At 37.3% G+C, this 17,231-nt stretch overlaps 1 protein-coding gene across 1 annotated transcript; it reads right to left on the bottom strand.

Annotated features, from left to right (window-relative positions):
• Window positions 1-1,495: 1,495 nt before the first annotated feature.
• LOC117321906 (sodium/glucose cotransporter 4-like) lies at window positions 1,496-16,903 on the bottom strand. The gene is made up of 15 exons (XM_033876532.1): window positions 16,796-16,903; window positions 12,701-12,772; window positions 11,271-11,375; window positions 10,547-10,606; window positions 9,075-9,179; window positions 8,547-8,652; window positions 7,773-7,853; window positions 7,059-7,264; window positions 6,513-6,648; window positions 6,226-6,333; window positions 5,877-6,027; window positions 3,844-4,012; window positions 3,133-3,345; window positions 2,794-2,908; window positions 1,496-1,850 (listed from the first exon to the last, which is right to left on the bottom strand). The coding sequence occupies exons 1-15, from the start codon at window positions 16,874-16,876 to the stop codon at window positions 1,639-1,641; spliced, it is 1,920 nt and encodes a 639-aa protein (XP_033732423.1). The 5' UTR covers window positions 16,877-16,903; the 3' UTR covers window positions 1,496-1,638.
• Between the last annotated feature and the right edge of the window lie 328 nt (window positions 16,904-17,231).

The following is a 17,231-nucleotide window of genomic DNA, read 5'->3' as shown; positions in this document are numbered from 1 at the left end:
GACAATATTTGATATTTTCGTAAGAATATACAGCACTTTTCATTGTTCACTTACAAATACCTTCACGCTCTTATCTGTATTACAAGTATTTATTTTAGGTAAGTGGGTGATTAAGGACGATGTACAGATCTAGAGCAACTGTTAGTATTTATTCTTCGATATTGGAACTCTTCAGTGTTTGAAGTATCGAAGTCGGCATAGAAACACGAATGCATTGGATTGTTATTAATTTGCTTTATCAAGAGGACTACAGTATTTGGCATTTCCAAAGGCATAGAGTATCTAGTAGACCGTTTTCGGTTGTGCATACACGTTTGAAGGGTCAACACTGAGGTAAAATAACCTCCCACGATAGCAGAGCCTGGGGTCACGAATGTGCTGACAGAGTGAAAGTTGAAATTCTATACGCATCATGCTGTCTTTGCCTTATCATTTCTTATCACTTTAAACATACAAAATAACAAAAACACAGATGAAGCCTTTGTGTCAGGCAGTGAAGACAAAAATGCGGGACTTGTAAACAAGGTGAAGCCATCGGAATGCAAAGTACAACAATGTATATTCTATATGAAAACACTATTGAGCAATATAATGGGGTGCAACATCAACCTATATGGATAGACGATTAATCAATTATGGGGCTAAACACGTTAACCTAGAGCGAAAACTGGGAGCACTGTTAAACAAATGTTTAACATTTTCTCACCAGAAAAGCTCTAAACGGGAAATGTTTTACACGAGTTCAATACGGTTATGATACACGTACCGTTGTATCTAGCCTTCGGATTGGTTATTTAATTGCATGAGCATTTGTTTTATTCAGTTTCATTGGTGTTCAGCTGTCACATCAACACCTTTTCCTAAATTGATATTAGACTATATTCCAATGGTAAAAAGAAAACATTGTAATTTATTTCTTGAGTATTGCATTTTTTGTTGATGAAATATACAGGCAATACAGTACTACGATTTGGTTTGGTTTATTTTGTTTAACGTCCTATTAACAGCTAAGGTCATTTAAGGACGGCCTCCCGTGAATGCGACATGTATGCGAGTGGTGAGTGCGTATGTGTGTTTTGGGATGCTGCGGTATGTTCGTGTTAAGTCTCCTTGTGATAGGCCGGAACTTTTGCCGATTTAAAGTGCTATCTCACTGAAGCATACTGCCGAAGACACCCAGCATCACACCCCACCCGGTCACATTATACTGACAACGGGCGAACCAGTCGTCCCACTCCTTTTATGCTGAGCGCTAAGCAGGAGTAGCAACTACCATTTTTAAAGACTCTGGTATGTCTCGGCCAGGGGACAGAACCCAAAGCCTTCCTCACAGGGGCGAACGCTCAACTAAAGGCCAAAAGTGAGGCATTGTCAAGGGAGACATTAGGAAGAAGAATTTCCAATGGTAAAAAAAGTCATTAAGGTCATTATAATTAATGCTAAAAATATCACCAGTAACTACTTAGTTTGATAGTTACATACTTCGAATGAATAGATGATTGCTGAGATTTTATTTAACAAAAAGCATGATAATGAATCGTGTAATATTCTTACGTATTCAAGCTTCACGGTAGCCCAGGAGTAGCTTTAGAAGACAATTTGTGATTTTTGTCCCATTGTACATTTGCTGGGGTTTAATTAGTTAAAAAATGCCGACAGGAAGCAGACAATCAGAACCAGAATAACGGCATTGACATTAAGAATGCGTTTGGCCCATTTTGTTTGATTAACGAAGTTTCTCCTTTGCTCAATGTCAATTTCTGTAGTTTGGTCCTCGGCACTCCCACACACAACCTCGAACATTCGTCTAAACCATGATGCCGAGTCAGGAACGGCTAGGTCGTCATCTTCTGTGAATAGGTGTTAATGTATTTGTCAGATATAAATAGATATAAGGTTATATTTCTTTTGATAAAAGAGAGAGAGAGAGAGAGAAAAAAAAAGTATCAATTATAAATTCAGTCTTAAATGCCTAATGAACAATGCGGAAAAGGGATTTAAAGGCCTAAAGCATTTTTGAACTTATAATAGAAATGTTATATTATATTTCTTAGTCAACAGATATTTTTGAATTTCATCTTAAAAATGAAATAATAATAACGAGCGTGTCTAAATATCACAGGAGTAATACGGAAATGGGGTTTCAAAATACCCAACATTGCCGAGCCTATAGAGCAAATGGCAATGTCATATATATTTTCTGTTATCATATAATTATTACTTGATATTTCCGCCCTGTGTAATACAGCTAAATTCACGTGACCAATATTAGACCGGCGGTCCGAAAATGCATATCACAGATTTCGGAATTCCTCGAGGGTGTTCGGTTTGATGACCGTCAGTAAATTGGTAGCCGACAGGTTTATGTAGCTAAATTGATTACTTTATATACAAGACAGACATAGCTAAAAAGAAACAGAGCAATCCACAAGTGCAGGTAAAGAGATAGATTCCGATGATGATCTCACCGTGATAGGTCATATCAAGTCAGATGTGTCAAATCGACAGAATACGGTAAGTAAAACTGAGTCAGAGCTAGGGGAATTCTCAACTTAGTTAAGGAAAGAGACATGGGAGAACTAGATCCGGAGGAACTTGACAGATACATGTTGTTGTTTTATTAAAATTTTGAATCAGACATGCATTGTGTTACTACATGATAAACATAATAAAACATGGTAAAACCCATATCACAAGCCATATCAGCCCTCGACAAATATCAGACACCGGCCTAATCCCTCGGGCTTATATGGCATGTAATATTATCTATGTGTAGTAAAGGACAAAGCATACCTTCATGCTGCCGTGATGACGTATTCGTAGTAGAGTGCGAATCCATAAGTTCGAGATTCTGTTCTTGAGGGCTTTTGGGCGCCTTATACTTGGTCCACCAAGTAACACCACATAACTGTAGTAATTGAAATAATTAATCTCTTACAGGCAATCAAAATGTCGGTAAATATGTTTTCTAAAAGAAAGCTCAAGTTTGGTTTACTTGACGATTCCTATACAAAATGCAAATGCAGAGACATGGGTACTTTTGCCCGTATGTATATAGCAACATGAAAAAACTTTGATAAAATTTTAAAAATAAAAGAAAAAGAGAAAAGCTTCCCCAGTAAAGATACTGACCTCATCCTCTTCCCTTTTAGCAGTGAAGATACTGATGAAGACAGTAGTAATTGTCGTGATGACGAGTATCATAATACCGAAGTATAGGTAGTTTATTGTGAGGAAGGCGGGTCGTGTTTCCTCTTCCCCACAGTTCGGCTGGGGATAAACAAATTCCAAAACGAGGCGAATGATTCCGCAAACGTGCCCCAAAAACAAACCCCAGAATGCTCCCTACAACAAACCATGACGTTGAGGCATTATTTATGATTTAAGATTTATTTAATCAACTAAATGGAATTGTAATTCATATATACATTACAATCATAAAAAGTCAAAAATGAAAAATCAACTAAGCGTGATAGCATTTGTATGTATTCATTGGCGCTATTGTTTACTAGAAATGCAGCTTTTTAACAGTTTTTTATAGGCGAGTTTTGAAAAAGTTCAAATTATTACTGAAAATTATATCCATTATCGGAACTTCACAAAAGTTCAAATGCATTTGCTCGTATATGTCATGTCATGTTTGCTTAATGAATGCATACAAACAACCATCTTCGAAGAAATGTCAAGCCATAGATGTTTTCTGAATCTTGTAATAAAGAAAAACAGTGTTGCAATGGTAAATATTTATAAAGTTATATAACATAATATACTCCAGTATAAATTACAATATTACGGTTCGTAATATCATTTCTAGGTAAAGTTAATTGTTTGAGTACACATTACGTTTTCCGTGGTTCCTTTCCAAAACATGGACAACAAAAACAGAATCCCAATAGGTGATCCAAGGTAGGCTTCAATGGCTGTCATGTACTGGAACAGCTTTCCACCCTGGGAGGACTTGACCAATGGAATCCATAGAATACTTATGACACACAATACTACCACGAACAGTCTGTAAAAAGGAAAATTAACACAACAGTATATAAACTAGCGGGAAAAAAAGAGTTGATTTTGATAGTTATTCTTTTACATGATTCTTTGATGTGTTCATGGTGTTGGTTTCTTAATTATTTCATCGTTACTGAATGCATTTTGGGTAATTTCTGAGGTCCTGAAGCAGACGGTGTTTACATGAATAATGTTAAAACAATGGTATCCCACGATGTTTTCTGATCCATATTAGTAGCGTGTGTGCCCACCCCTGGCATAATTCGCTGCTTTTACTCTCCTTAACATTTACCCCATTATTGCCCTTTGAGGGATATTATTTCACTCCTGAATAAGGTCCTGCGTGAGGTGAGCGACGTTATATGGGACGTTAACGCGCTTCCGTACCCCCGTCTAGCTCGTCCAATAAATGCTGGATTGGTGACATATCTGGACTGTATGGTGGCCAATCAAGAATAGAACGTTGTTTTGAAAGTCACAACAAACCCTAGCAACATGAGGTCTCGCTGAAACGTAAGGTTACGTTAATGGATAAGAGGAAGAATGGCCTTAAGACCTGATCCCGATAGCTTCCTGCTGTAGGATTACCATGGACAACCACGAGAGGTATTTTCACGCCTTGATATATCTCTGTAAATACCATAAGATACCCTATCCCTAATCTGTCGATGACCGTTATGCCAACATCAGAATATCGTTCCCCACGACGTCGACAGATACGTTGTCGTCCATCTGACATGAAAAGCGTAAATCGAGACTGGTTGTGAACACACGTTTCCAATGGGCCAAACGAAACCGTGCATGTGCAAGCAGCCACTATAATCGACGCTGGCGTCGCCTCTGCGTAAGTGGTGGACCAATATAGAGACGTCGTGGTCTTAAATAAAACTCCCACAACCAATTTCTAATCGTTGTTGTACACACTGGGCGACCATGAGTGCCGACATCTTGACATACCGTCAAATCGGCTACGGAGATGCAAGAGACGTATGCCTCTGTCTTGACGTCGCGGCATAATGCACGGGCGTGCGCTCCTAGGACAGTTACCTACCATCTTTGCTGCTCTGAGACGCCAAACTAAACGGGATATTATTGCCTCATGCACACAATATTGCTAGGCTGCATGACGTTGTGAATGCCCTGTATTTTCAGAGCAACGATCCAACTCCTATCGATATCACTAAATCGGGCCATTTCACTGTATAATTGCTTTGATTTTGGTTTCTTTAGTGTCTAAACATAGCGGCCAAGAAAGACAAATCCAGACACCACGGGGGTCACTTTTAGTCACCTTCTTCTATGATTTTCATGAATGATTTCGTTTATGTTCCTATCCAAAGTATAAGATATAAGGAACTTGCAGCCCCCCCCCCCCCCCCCCCCCCACCCTCCACCACCACAACGGACAACATTCCCCTCTTTGTTTGATATAAGTGAATTTCTTACTGTTAATCGGTTAAACAATTTCTTGTGTCAGTAAAAAAAACCCATATTTTTATTCACTTTTGAATATGGAAAATAGGACCTTCCATTCCCTCTCTCTGCAACTGCAGAAGTGCGGCAATCGTCACTTACACATGGACTATCCTACGGATATTACAACACTTTTTCTCAAATTGCATTGGCTAGCCTTTCGATTTAAACGTGTAACAGAACTTTTGGAGGGCAGTGTATATATATTTATTTCAATGAGTACATTCAATACTCTTGTATGATAACATTTGTTTATATTTAATTACAGCTTAATTGTATATGTTAATTAATATAATGGTTTACAGATTCATTTCTGCCTGCATTTATAGAGGTAACGATTTATACAAATGTGATTTACCCACGCATGCACGGTTTATAAAGAAACTACCTCTAACCTTCCAACAAGTAGTAACTCTCGTTGAGATGCTTTAGTTCTGACCCTACGCCATACATCCATAGTAAATACAGTACTGGAGCTGTTAAAGATTGACGTCAGAGAACTCATTATGGCGGACACCATAACTGCCATCAGGAGGCCGCGCAGACCTACAAAGTACAGAGTACATTCTTGAAAAGAAAATGCACCGAATGAATCTGTTTTAATTAGAAAAGTGTGAAAGTGCGTGTGAATCGGTGTAACAAAAGGAGACCTTAAAGATTTCAATAACGAAATCCTAACCCAAAACATACTAAAAGTGCATTGAAATAAAAACTCTGTTGGTAAGTGGTGGTTGATTAACTTACCGACCGGAAGTAGCTCAAGAACCAATTTGGGGTATGCAATGTTAGAACATCCAACCGGATTGTCGCATATCCGGGAACATTCATCTGGGTCCACACACCCTACCTCGTCTGCAAATCACAAACAGTAAAGAAGGGATAAGATATAGCATAGGTTAGGAAGTTTCTCTATGAACTGATAAAACAAAACTATACAGGCTGATTGACAGAGTGAAACCTTGATACCCGTTTTGGTATTTTTTACATGATGACTGGATAAGAATCGTCTACTCAACAGAGTGACCTATTACCTGGAAACAAAACCCTGCTGATCATGCCTGGGAAAACGATTAGGAAGAGAGGCAGGGTCTTGAGGTAGCCGGCAAGTATTGAACCACCCTTCGCATGGGATAGATTTTTTGCTCCTAAAGAACGTTGGACAATCACCTGCAAAATATTATGAACACGTATGCGTAAGCTATTATACTTGCAACATATCTGAGTCGAAACATTTTAGATTATAAGTTTTCGACAAATATCTCTTACAAATCCAGTGACATACAGACATAAAATAAATGACTGCCAACTATAAACCCACTTATTCAAACTTCTCTCAACGCCAGGTCGTACGTATGTGTATCACGTGATCCCACTGGTCATTGCTCAGAATATAGATACTTGTATCACGTGTTCCTGATCACAGCATCAGATTGCAGGTGTGTGTATCACGTGATCCTTTAGAGTAATATCACTAGAATGTAGGCGTGTATATCACGTGATCCTACACGGTGACATCACCAGACTGTATACTTCAATATCAATTTTTATTTAACTATGTATCTATCACGTGACCATACCTGGTCACAGCACCAGTACCACAGACTGCCAATGGAACTTTGCAGGACAAGGGCTGGCCATGGGTACTCTCCGTTTATTGGGTCAAGGAAGACTTTAAAGGCATCCTGTTTCGGAATCCCGCATGTCGTGGCATTGTTTCGGATCTTTGGAATAGCTCTCATGTATTTTGTTTCCAAAGCATTTAAGCCGCCCACTTTGTTGAATCCTGTTGCAATAATAATGCCAGCAGTGAAACAGTATTTACATATCAGACATTCAATCAAAAAAAAAATCAGATAAATTTCAGCCGTTATAACCGAACGACCAAGAAAAAAACAACATTTTATCGTTTGTATTTCAAGAAAATTTAATTATCTTTGTTGAACTTAAACGATCGTGTTTCAAAGTGAAAAATCCAAACAGCTATATATCGAAGTGATCTGGGAATCATTAACACAATTCTGGGAGTATCCAACCTATACCTACAGCGAAGTCTCGATATCGTTTAAAATGTGTGTTGCTATGTTATGTTAAAATTAAAAAACAAAACAAAAAAAACCATGAAGGGCATAATGGAAATTGTCACATTTCATATTTATAGCTTAAATGGTGTACTGTAAACTCTTACGGGGTTTGTCTTACCAATAACCAGACGAGGGCATGATGGAAATTGTCTCATTTAATATTTCTAACATTTAATAAAATCCCGTAAACTCTTACGGAGTTTGTCTTACCAATAACCACAATCGAGAGAGATCCAAGTATCATGACAGCTGTTTGGAATGTGTCTGTGTACATCACTGCTGTTAATCCACCTAGACGTAAATAAGAAAAAAACAACAAAGAAATAATAGAAATTGGAATTCGGTAGGTTTGTATAGTGAAAGCGCTAGAATGGTAATTGTGAGGCTGTTAATTCCGCTAACATAAAATTAAAGATATGCTGTTGATTCCAATACCCCTTTTCGCTCCGCCAGCGTATCTGTAACCAAAGTGCATATGTATAATATTAGATATAAGAGTACAATAAGGAAATGATCTCACATTGTTTTACATGTGCTCAGTTCATTGTATGATACTTGCCTATGACATTATATCTACATGCTTAAGATAATGTGTGTAATATATGTACTTACATATTATGCGGTTAACATGTATAATACTTATCAATATGTTGTATAACACTCACACACAATGTGTAACTGTGAATATATTACGTACGTAGAATGGTGTTTATATTTCTTACAAAACATGATATACAATACTTAATGACTATGATAATGATGGAAACATTAGATAACAAGAACAGTAATGGAAATGGAATGGTATCTGAGTATACTACTACAGGTGTCTTGACTGCCCTGACTAAGTAAGGTAGTCGTTACCTGTGTGTAAGATATTACCTGTCCTTTATCATTATGAGAATTGCCAAATGTATTACATCAGTTACATTTATATACGGGATTATGTATTTATTACAAACATAATTTGGTATATGTATTACCTACCTAGAATAGTGTATATCGCTGTAATCACCAACAGTACAATTATTGACAAGTACATATCCCATCCGAGCGTCATCTGAATAAACATGGACCCGGCAAAGATACTAACCTGTAAAATTAAATCGTCAAATAACATTTCTGAGTGAAATACAGCACTTTTTTAAAAGTTGAACACGAAAGACGTATCCCCAGTTGCTTAAACGATTTATACATGATCTCTATAAACGTTCATATGTGTACTGCCACAAACGTCCATATTTGACTGGCACATCTATCTTTTACACAACCACAAAAAGAACATTTATAGTGAGCTCGTGATATAGGGCTGCTGCTACCTAGGAAATCACAAAAAATATCATCAACCAAAGGAACATGAACATCATATGTTTGGCATAGGCGTTTTTTAAGGCTATAAAAAAAATTCCTCATCCGGACCCCGCCCCCTTTGGATCCGCTAGTGCACAAACTGTTTCCATTCGAAAGCAACCATTAGACTACATCCCAAAGACCTAATGCATGGTTTGTACTCACTGCCAATTTGGAGACCACGTACAAGATCAGGGCTATACAACTGAGGTAAACTCTCAACTTCCGGCCGCCATGCCGTCTCTCGATATACTCTGGAAGTGTGTATACCTGAAAAGAAAAGTAGAAGATATAGCATAAGTAAACTAGAGAAAGAAGTATCTACTGGTGAAGAGCTTTAACTTATAAATAATGTGTATTATAGGTAGACAGTCAAACATCTGTATTCTGTTAAATCTTTCATCGCGTTTAGTCGATTTTGAGTGGATATTACGATATACTTTACATTTTTGCAATGGTTTGTTGGTTAGTGATGAAATACTTGTCTACATCAGCCTACCCCGGTCGATATACAGACAGGTAAACATTAGCTTACCCCGGTCGATATATTGACAGGTAAACATTAGCCTACCCCGGTCGATATACAGACAGGTAAACATCAGCCTACCCCGGTCGACATGTAGACAGGTAAACATTAGCCTACCCAGGCCGATATATAGACAGGTAAACATTAGCCTACCCCGGCCGATATATAGACAGGTAAACATTAGCCTACCCCGGTCGATATATAGACAGGTAAACATTAGCCTACCCCGGTCGATATGTAGACAGGTAAACATTAGCCTACCCCGGTCGATATGTAGACAGGTAAACATTAGCCTACCCCGGCCGATATGTAAACAGGTAACATTATCTTTTCTCTCACCCTGGCCAGGGATATCCGCAGTTTTGCCGGGGTGAGATTTTCTTATCTCACACTAGGGAAAAGACAAGCTATACGTGCTCTTTGAACGTGCTCTTGTTCTCCATAGGGTGACGTCACTATGACCTGACCCGGAATGTTTGAATACTAAATATCAATATTATTCACAAAAGAAATTAGAATAAATATTAATTATCAGAGTTAACTGAGTGTTCCGTGTTCTTTTTGACAAGCTAATCGGAACTATATTTTGTATGAAATCAACATCGTAAGGTGTAAAGCGTCATTGGGAATTTAACAATCTCCCTCCTCGGGTAGATATCCCCCTATCCCACCCAAAAAGGGTTGAACGATTCTATTATTCTCTCACCCTGGACAGGGATATCCGCAGTTTTACCGGGGTGAGATTTTCTTATCCCACCCTAGGGAAAAGACAAGATACACGTGCTCTTTGAACGTGCTCTTGTTCTCGATAGGGTGACGTCACTATGACCTGACCCGGAACGTTTGAATGCTAAATATCAATATTATTCACAAAAGAAAGGGTGATTCTATTAATCCCGGTCGATATGTAGACAGGTAAATATTAGTCTATCCCGGTCGATATGTAGACAGGTAAATATTAGTCTATCCCGGTCGATATGTAGACAGGTAAATATTAGTCTATCCTGGCCGATATGTAGACAGGTAAACATTAGCCTACCCCGGCCGATATGTAGACAGGTAAACATTAGCCTACCCCGGCCGATATGTAGACAGGTAAACATTAGCTTACCCCGGCCGATATGTAGACAGGTAGGAACAGCCAGCCGCACAACAAGATCAAGAATATTACCTGAAATAAACAAAATATTTCCAACTAAACCAAAACTTACACGTGCAGGTCAATTTGATTTAGTGTTTATTGTAGATACACCTATGGGACTTTGACTCATCAATAGTAACATAGCACGATCTTGTTAAACAATTAGATTGATTGAATAATTATCATTTATTTAATTGCCAGATCATCAAACAGGTATCAACCTGTTTTCTAGTGACTCCGATGATTATCAACCTGAGGAGTGATACTCCTCTTCGGCCTCGGGGAATATCACTTCCTCCGGTTGATAAATCATTATATTCACCGGAAAACAGGTTGACAATAGTTTGGTTGTATGGCATTTCCCCCAACATTTTCATCTTTAAAAAGAATCAGTCGACCTGAGAATAGTATAATATTCATTCATAAAAATATAATTTAAACAACTTATCAAATCATAAATCTCGCGGATATAGTTTCAATGCTTATCATTTATATTGTGAGCACTAACTATTGTAAATATTTTTTCCGCTCCTGTGACGTTGGTGTGATGACTATATTCAGGTCACGATTTTCAAAATTGTTTAATAGAACACATACACATATATAAAGAGAGAGTGCGCTCTAAAGGGACATATAAAAACATATCAGATTACTTAACATTGTTATAACATTTTAAACCTGTGCACATACTTACAAACCACTCATACAGAACTAGTGCAATCCCTGACGAGGCCCCCGCGCCTGCCAATCCCACAAAATGCTCACTGCCAATGTTACTGGAGAACAGTGACGCACCGACCTGTCAAACAAAACAAATGTCTCCTCACAGAACATCACCATTTAAGGATGAGCAGGCGTATATTTGGTTACTATAGGTAAAAATAACTAGATATTGTACCATATGTAAAATACAGCCATAGCGAGCAGCAAAATGGCAATCAAATGTAAATTATTAATTAATCTAAGATAATACACAACCATCTAACCAATGTAGGATATAACAAAAACGATACCAGGACAGATATAGCTGAATCTATATGCAAGGCGTAGGCAATCCTCTTTTTATCCCAAATACATCGTCCACTATGAAGCAGATGCATCCCTTTGTTTTGCCCATATAGTTATACGTTAGAAAGAGCGAGTCGGATGATTTAAGAAAAAAATCCTCCATGCTTCGTCTCAAAATATTGTATGAAAGGTACATGATATATTATCATCCCTTCTAATCAAATTGAGAGTTAGATACAGTGGAGACGAAATATTTACATTTGCTCCGCATTTCCCCATTGACACAATGCTAAAAGGCAGTTGCCACCATATGCCGATAACACCCAGTGCCTCAGGCTATAACATCCACTGGGTCATGTGACATTAAAAAAGGCGGGATTTTTTTATGTTGGTTTATTTTTTTTCTAAGTTGAGGAAAATGTTAAGACAATGTAAATATAAGTATTGAACAGTGGTTTTAAAGTTGTTATAGTCGATATGGCAGCAAGATGTAGTATTGGCAAATGTAGCATGGGAACCCTATGTAGCATGGGAACCCTAACGGGTTTCCATGCCATTTGCCTATCATACATCTTGCTGCCATATCGACTATAACAACTTTAAACCACTGTTCATTGCTTAAATGAATCACACTGCAATGTAAGCTGTCTCCTTCTTCGAGGACTCGTCAGTGACGCCTAAGGGCCTTAATCATTGATAATGGAAACCAAAATCTAGAAATTTACCAAATGAAATGCAAAATGCTTAATGAGGAGGTGCAAAAATCAAAAACAAAAAACAAAAACCAACAAAAAATCATGAAGAGAGGAATGCGTAGTATGTGATTAGGTTATTTATACACCCAATGTCCTATGCCATGAATGAAACTGTAATCATTCATTGTCGGAAATATGGTCATTTATTAGAACTTTTAATCACAAAACCTGAAAAAGAGGCAAGCATGAAGATCGATAGCGGGTGCAGCACATGAGCAGTAAAGCGAGTAGATATTAAAGTTTATATATCAAATAAAATCGATTGGAAATGATACGCGGACGGACTTTTAACCAAGTGTTTAAAGAGTTAGAAGAAAGCTGATACCATTTCGGCGATCTCTATTGGTCGATTTGTACTTACCGCAAACCACGGCATGGACCTTCCAGCCAGGAAGTAGCTCTTCACATTTCCTCTGTTTGGTCTTCGGAGCGACTGAAAATGTAAGAAATCTGGATATTTATATTGTACATATTCATCTATTTCTAGATGTAAATAAAGAAATTCTTTAAATTATGTTATTGTTCAATTTTCAAAAATGGTACATTGTTTATATGCCAAAAAAGAAAATGTAGATTAGAGTTATAGTATTCGTATATGCATACATAATATATATTGCATCTGCAACATTAACATACACGAATTTATGTATCTGGAGGCTCTTTCATACGAAAAGGCCAAATAGGAATGAAATAGAGAGGAATGTAGCAGTTGTTATATAATTCATCTCATTGTCATAACGAGCGCTGTTTTGTTTTCTTGAAAATGATAATATACTCCGTTGTTTTCCAGTCGACTCAGCTGTAAATTATTACGTGGTAGGGCATTGCAAGAAATGTGTATTATTAACTGTAACCGCCGAAATGACCGCTCCAGCTGTATGCTCCCCAGGGTGTTGAAAAAGATATTGGCTGGTTGTCAACGGCTCAATAAAAAAAATCGACTACCCCCCTAGTACGCCACGTCATTTAAAATGTGACTCTTGAAAGCTATTATCATTACCATCTAACCACATGACCATTTTAACTTGCATGTGAATTTACATAAAATCGGATCTTTCAGAGTTGTTAATCCTAAAAGGCGAAGGCACATATTGTTTACAAGTTAAAGTTGAAGTTATTAACATGATATAAATATATTCTAATGAAAAAATTTAAACTTCAAAAGTCTTCTTTTCATAAAGTATCAAGCATCAGCTGATTTATTCACTAAGGACTGGGTTGAAGCGCCATGTTTACATCATTATCATTCATATATGCGAATTCACGAGATGTCATGAGAGCAAAAACCTTAGAATTGGGGCCATAATCTGTAGCATTTCACGTTCGCCTTTTCTAAATAATTCTAATTAGGAAATCGCAATATTTTGCAGTTAATTGTACCAGCGTATTCATGGTGTGTGAGTGTATCAAGTACATGACTGGATTAACGTAATGCATAAAATGATTTTTATAATCTGTTTGGTAAATGTGTTTCAATTTGTTTGCTTGATCAAATTTTGTTCTCATTCATTTGTATGGACATGATACTTAGTTTAATGTATGTTATCTTGAACGTAAACGATACTAAGATGTACGTCAAAGATACTAAATTGTATGCACAATGTACAAAGCTGTACAAACAAAATACTGAATTGTACGTACAATATACTAAGCTGTACGTACAAGATACTAAATTGTACGCACAATATACTGAACTGTACGTACAATATACTTAATTGTACGCACAATATACTAAGTTGTACGTACAAAATACCAAGGTGTGCGTGATATATACTAAGCTGTATTTTACGTACAATATTTGCCCTGCAGGTAGGGCGTTAGAATTGTACCTGCTGCCCCCATTGCATGATCGTAATTGGCGACTAAATTTGGGATCTTATCTTTTCTTTCTTAGCAACTTTCTTCTTACTAATGTCTCCTTTGACAATGCCCCACTTTTGGACATTAGTTGAGCGTTCGCCACTGTGAGGAAGGCTTTGGGTTCTGTCCCCTGGCCGAGACACACCCGAGTCTTTAAAAATGGTAGTTGCTACTCCTGCTTAGCGCTCAGCATATTTGGAGTGAGACGACTGGTTCGCCCGTTGTCAGTATAATGTGACTGGGTGGGGTGTCCTGTTGGGTGTCTTCGGCAATATGCTTCAGTGAGGTAGCACTATAAACCGGCCTATCACAAGGAGACTTAACACGAACATGCCGCAGCCTCCCAAAACACACATACGCACTCACCACACGCATGCCGCCCTTTAATGATCTTAGCTGTTAATAGGACGGTAAACAAAATAAACCAAACCAAACCAAACCAAACCAAATGTACAATATACTTAATTGTACGCACAATATAGTAAGCTGTGCGTACAATACACAAAGCTGTACGTACAATATACTAAGCTGTACGTAGAATATAATAATTTGTACGTACAAAATACTAAGGTGTACGTACAGGATACTGAGTTGTACGTCCAGTTTACTCAAATATATGTACAGGATACTTAGTAGAAAGTACAAGATCTTAAGTTAATAGTAAAATATACATGTACTAAGTTGAACGTACACATTATTTGTTGATCCTAATACGCCACTGTACCTTCTTATCAATTGTCCTTGACATTTGTTTTTTCATTGTTTTGACGCTTCATGCACATTATATACATAGATATGTTTTTTTCTGATCTTACACATATTGATTGGCTGGTTTACTGTGGTACATTGCATGGTATTGCACGTGTATCGTTTGGTATATTTGGTATGTTAAACACTGTTAAATACAGTTGATTGCAAACATCTACCAATCCTCCACATCCGGTTATCAATTAGGTGCTTACACAGGCATCATTCTGTTTGACAATATAGCACAATGAAAATAGAGAGCATCTATATGCCATAACATATAATACTCAGTAGAGACATAACACTTAGTAATTGTATATACAAAGCTCTGTTATTATACCAATGTTTTTTTTTATCTGGTAGTGATTTTCCCCGTTACTTGTCTATATGTGAACATTTTGATTAACAACTTTCATTCAAAGGGGTCTGAAACAGAGATAATGCAGCTCATCTACACGGTGATAAAATAATTCGCTTTATTGAAAGCTTCTTCTTCTGTCTGTTTGCATTGTTCGCGCACCAGAACACTTAATGCACACAACGTCTTGGCGTATGAGTCCCATTATGTAAAATTGCCTAATTTTGTCTGAAAGGAGGTAAATAAAATGTATTCATTTTTCAATGTATTCAATTTATTTTCACTTCCCATGCCTTTGATGTGGTATAAACGAGAAATAAAAACAATCTTGTTTGAAATAACTAAAAAAAAAACTTTTGTTGAAGTCAAGTTTGATTTCTCTAAATCCCTTACGGGTTTCATTATGTGTGATTGGTACAACATACGATTCGATGTTAAATTTCAAAACCATTTTCGTCTGGCAAAAAACAGGTTTGAAATATGCCGGACAAAAAACCCAACAAAAAAAAAAAAAAAAAAAAAAATAATCAAAACCAAAAAAAACCCCAAAAAAAACCAAAAAACAAAAACTAAAACTAAACAAAAACATGGAAATGTATGTCATTTTTGCTGGCTCGATTGGGCCATCGTAGGTAATCCTTTGGCTGTGGATATGTTTTTAATACTGACTCATTCCATGTTCTGGTTTAAAGTTTTTATAGACTTAAGACTCCGATAGATAATCTTAGTCTTCAGAGGAACGCACTTTATGATGTGTGTAAGATAGATTTTAAAGCCCAGCTGCTTAGATTGGACATATACCATGGTTGTTAACAAATTACAGAATACAACGACACAGTGATATCTACCTAACTCAAACAGGGTGGTTTGAACACGAGATAAACCCCCTTTTATCCGTATCCCCTTGAATGTTTAGTATAGTTGCATTCACAAATCAAAATAAACAAAACCACTAGACATTAACGGCTGGTTACTCTGAACTCGTCACTTATTACATTGGCTATATTGAGACACTTAGTATTTCAAGCAGTATAAAAACCTGATGTCAACACGTTGTAGACCATACAGTATAACGAATTTCGGACTTTCTGTCCTCTGATCATGCAGAATTCGTTATAAACATGCCTATTTGTATTTTTATTGTGTGTGTGTGAGTGAGGGTGAAAGTGTGTGTGTGTTTGCTTGTGTATATTGCTACACTATCGCACCTGTGGAGGTTACGCTGCATTGACATACATATACTGTTTGGTTGGTGTTCTAAAAATTTCGAATTCAAACAAATGGATTAAATTAATGCTTACGCTTTGCAAAACTCAGACTAAGTAAAAAAGGGTATGAAAAAGCATACCAAATATTAAATGTGTAATTGCAGATAAATAAAGTATCAAACACATAGACGATTTGATTACGTATACATGACAATTGTACATATGTAAATACATTAGAACCATTAAAATATTTCATAAATGAGTAAGCAAACTCTTCACTAACCCAGAGGCCGACGCCAATCACTACCACGAAGTAGGTAACGACGATCAGGATGTCAGCCCAGTGGTTCAGGCCCTTCGCCATGTTTTGGATGTAATATTCGTACCGAGTTCCTTCCCCTGATACCACCTTCTAGCGTAGTGATCTAAACCTGTACACACATGCACTAATTTATAAAACTGTCTCCGTCAATTTTAAATTTGCGTATTCCTAAGAGCACAGATGACCCGGGGAATTTTACCGCTAACTCATGTAACTCCGATTACAGTTTTTTGTAGTAGTACGTCTGCAGTTAGAAATCGCTGCCCTACTTATAGCAACTCTAGTGTGTAAGATCTATAGTCCTAATGTGGTATGAAAATATATAGTTTTGTCTGAGGTGATGGATTCATTGACCCAAATAAAGACAGCCTCCTACATCGTTACCTACTACATACTG

Source organism: Pecten maximus, chromosome 2, assembly GCF_902652985.1.
Source record: "Pecten maximus chromosome 2, xPecMax1.1, whole genome shotgun sequence".
NCBI classification, from domain to species: Eukaryota; Metazoa; Mollusca; class Bivalvia; order Pectinida; family Pectinidae; genus Pecten; species Pecten maximus.
Note: the sequence above shows the minus strand (reverse complement) of the source record. Positions and strands in the feature narration are given on the sequence as shown.